At 38.7% G+C, this 4,121-nt stretch overlaps 1 protein-coding gene across 1 annotated transcript; it reads right to left on the bottom strand.

Annotated features, from left to right (window-relative positions):
• Positions 1 to 2,657: 2,657 nt before the first annotated feature.
• Positions 2,658 to 3,885, bottom strand: LOC107188271 (kunitz-type serine protease inhibitor Bt-KTI-like). The gene is made up of 2 exons (XM_015576540.1): positions 3,780 to 3,885; positions 2,658 to 3,056 (listed from the first exon to the last, which is right to left on the bottom strand). Exons 1-2 carry the CDS (start codon positions 3,859 to 3,861, stop codon positions 2,896 to 2,898), a joined length of 243 nt encoding a protein of 80 aa, XP_015432026.1. The 5' UTR covers positions 3,862 to 3,885; the 3' UTR covers positions 2,658 to 2,895.
• Positions 3,886 to 4,121: the final 236 nt, after the last annotated feature.

The raw sequence follows: 4,121 nt of genomic DNA, 5'->3' as shown, positions 1-4,121 counted from the left end.
GAAACACGTTACACTTGTAACGCTGTATACACCGGTCGATAAGATCGCTAAACGGCCGACACACGTGTAACACAATGGTCGCCGCCACGTAACACGCCGCGATAACATTCGTCAGTCTCTTCGTGGGTTAATTTCATAAAGCACACACCCAGTGACCGTGGTTCGACGACACGGAACGTTGGGACCACGGTGAACAGAGTGATGGTCGGCTTTTATGATCCGGCGCATAAATCCCACCGCGTTGGAGAGATAAGTGAGTCGTCCGCCTTCCAAATACCGCGTATCGTCGATCTTCCCCTTACATAAAGTGCCAGGATACCGTAGCCGAGCGTGGAAGACCTAGCTCGTGCGGTAATGGATCTCACTCGCAACCTAATTCAATCTAATCGTTTAGCGGGACGTCAACGTGTGCACGCTCGTGACAAGAAACTTTGAAGGATGCACGAGAGACGCGAGACGGTAAGATCCGAGATCGTCGCGCCGTAACTCGCGGAATTACTAATTCGAGGAATCCCTTGTATCAGGGAATTTCTGATGCCTGCCAGATCGAACGTTGAGGTGCGTGGATCTCACATTCTGGGGAACTGAAGGATCTCGGTTGTAATAAAGGAAATCAGTTGGTCTGATTTTCAAACGATGTGTAACCTACTTTTTATACTGGACATTCAAAATTACGCATGCTTACCATTGAAAGCAAATGACAAGGGTTCGATTTACGGTTTGGTGTATGATCAGTTGGATTTCTTTATCTCCTACACTAATGGATGCTGATTCTACTGATTCTGCATTTAACATTAAAACTGTTATAAAATTTTTGCGTAGAAGTAATACCGCAGTATACTTTCAAACAAGACCAACAGTCTCTGTTAACTTAATGCATATATTTTCTTAATAATAGAAATAAAGCATGTCTGGCTACGCACTGCCCTTTTCACAATAACAGTCAGCTGTTAGTAAGGTACAATAAGTGTAACTCACCTATGCACGCTAATATTACGTACTCTAGATGGAGTTATGTGAAATAATCTATGAACGGAAATTTGCATGACGAATTTAAAATGGAAATAAAATACCTCGTATCGAAAGCTCTCGCAGCGATCTATTTTGAATACATTTATGAAATTGACCGACGGAAGTTTCTCACGAGTAAATAATGAACACTACCAAAGATAATGAGTCGCGATCGAAGGCCTACATCTTTCGATTCGGTACACGGATAATGTAGTACCTGTTCTTCGTGGTACACGCACGCAGCATCGACCGCGGCGACGTTTCCGTAATCAGTTTTGACTGACAGATCTCGGCGTACCTTGGCGTGGTTGTAATCGACCCGTGGAAAGTTTTCGTACCCGATGGCTCGAGGAACCGTCGCGAGTCCGCGAACGTGTATGTGATATTCCCTAGCTATTTTACGCGTGTTCTGTTTGTTGAACTGGAACCGTACGTGTCGCCCGGTTGATCTCCAGTTCTCCACTCATGCTTAAAATTATCCAATTTCTCTATTATCCGTTGTGCCTACATACGTGCGTGCACGGGAACAGTTATTATTGGCCACACCTTGCCACAAGGAAATATTTTAACGATCCCACCCGGTCTGTCCACTTAAGGCCCGAATAATAGTGATCGTGCATCATCGTTTATTGCCTTCTTTTGCGTACGGTGCAGGTACGCACTGTTACGTTGTTTCGTGATCCGGCACGCTAACGGACCGCGGCGGTATCAATCATCTGTGTTCCTCGTGTCGGAACGTTTGACGCTTGTACAGCGTTGACAACGGAGCATGTTGTCCGTTATCAGGAATTTATTCTATTTCTCTGTGCATAGAACGAAAAGCTGTATCATCAATCGGAAGAAACTTTCACGTAAATCTGGGAATGCGATATATGTCGAATTTTCCGATTGCTGAGAATATGGTAAAACGGTATCGAAGTGTAGAGGAAAAGTGGAAGTGTACAGTCATACGTCAGCCTCGGTGATGTTAGTTATTAGTTCATTTTGAGTGTGATTCGGAGGAAGCAGTAAATGATTATTTAGTAGATGATTATAAATGGAAGAATATAGACAGGGAATAGTGAACAGTGGTTGTAAATAGTAAGTACTAAGAAAGAGTGGGTTTGTATCGATGAAAACAAAATAACGATGAGAATTCTGTAATGTGCTTGTAAATAATTAGGTGACTATATTAGGTATAATTTAAGAACACACCCGTATTGATGATAATCCAGACTGTTACCGATAACATTGCTTAGGCAAATTCGAAAGTTGATAATGGTTGATTACAAACAATATACGCGTAGTCGCACGCATCTAATCTTGATCCATATTAATAACCTCTTTTACATTCATTCGTGATAATCAATACTGATTAGATCCGAGCTACGGATTTGGACTAAATTTATGACCTGTTTGTCGCTATTACCCTAGGATTATCAACCGATAATCATCGCAGTTTCTTCATCTTGTCTAATCGATACATTTTTTAGCTGACTTATTTAAATAACTTATCTCGTTCATCGTGTTTTTTCAATACTTTCTGATAGAAAATTCTGGAACCTCACGACATTAAGATACCTATCGCCTCTCGTGTGATTTCTGTTCGAAGAAAACAAGTGCAAAGCAGAATATCTTAATTAGAATTTGTTTCAAGATAACAATCGTTTTTATGTAGAAATCATAATTTATTGCGTAAGTTATGTACAATTTACTGATACTCGTAACACATACCGCCGTTAAGTCAGCACACTTCCACTTTTACCAACGTAAAAATAATAGAAGGCGGCACAAACGATTGATACGAATACATTTCTTCGGCGTTGCTTACTAACAAGAGTATCATGCACATAATTTCTTCAAACTTTTATACTTTTGATTGTTCTTATACAGAGTTCTCCCTATTCACGAGCAGATCTGCTGACATTTTTGCAGATTCTCGAAATTGTTCGCGTTTCCGCTGCAACCTCCGTACTTGAATTCCTCGCACTGATTCGTATTTGGATTGTAACCGTACCTCGGTATCATCGCTCTGCATGGACCATGCTCCAATGGAAGCAGACACTCTGTAAAGTGGTCCGTAGTTGTTACCGAGAGAAAGATACAAAGAAAATTAATCTAACTAACCCTTTGAAATCTATTTCGAGAAGTCGAGGAAACTGATACGTTCTATGTTTTTATTCGTTAGATTAAGTACTAGAGCAACATTTAATGCTAAAAACATTTAAAAGATACTGGAAATACAGTAATTAATAGTTAATTCGCCGGAAATGACTATTTTCTGTCAGTGTTTGAACTTTACAGTTTAAGTAAGGAATAACCTTACCAAATGATTACGTGTGACTATTATTATGTATCAGTAACAAGGTCTCCATTAGAATTACACTTGCTCGTGCTAGACACGTTAAGTGTAAAATAAATACTCGAATAGTACACAAAAATTGATTCGTTTTACTCTGGCACATATATAGATTATGACTTGTTCACAGAATCTGATAAAACAGTACCCTAATATGTTATCATGAGTCATATCAGGATAATACTTAACTATACGTATAATTGAATATATAGATTCACGATATATTTTTAAATAAAGACAAAATAAACGTATTATAGGCCACAATAAGAAGTTAAAATTATATTACGCTTCATTTGTAATTAAAAATAACGCTCGTTGAAGTTGTACTTATAAATGTTCAACTTTCTTTTTTCCTATACTTTTAAAACTTTTTCCTTTTTTTAATTCTCTACTTTATGTACTACTTTTATGTAATAATATAATTACGTACGTGGTCCTATTTCAGCAGATACTTGGTAGATCACCGCACAACACACGACGACCAAGAACAACGCGAAGATTTTTCCGTTCATTTTACAGATTCGTAATATTCACGATTCGTAACTTTAACTATTATGGTAGTTCAAGTTATTGAACACTGCTTATATAGATCGCATGAGGCTTGGTAGGGGACTTTCATGAAGATAAACGAACGATATAGCGCTTAATTGTATTATCGCTATACGTATTTACTTAACTCACACGGGCACGCGTTCAGCGTACATTAATTTCTTATAACAGAACCAGGAAAATATGGTTTAATGAACATAATTGCGATTATAATCCTAAAGTA

The sequence above is a fragment of the Dufourea novaeangliae genome, unplaced genomic scaffold (assembly GCF_001272555.1).
Source record: "Dufourea novaeangliae isolate 0120121106 unplaced genomic scaffold, ASM127255v1 scaffold118, whole genome shotgun sequence".
NCBI classification, from domain to species: domain Eukaryota; kingdom Metazoa; phylum Arthropoda; class Insecta; order Hymenoptera; family Halictidae; genus Dufourea; species Dufourea novaeangliae.
This window is presented reverse-complemented; position numbering and strand designations above follow the sequence as displayed.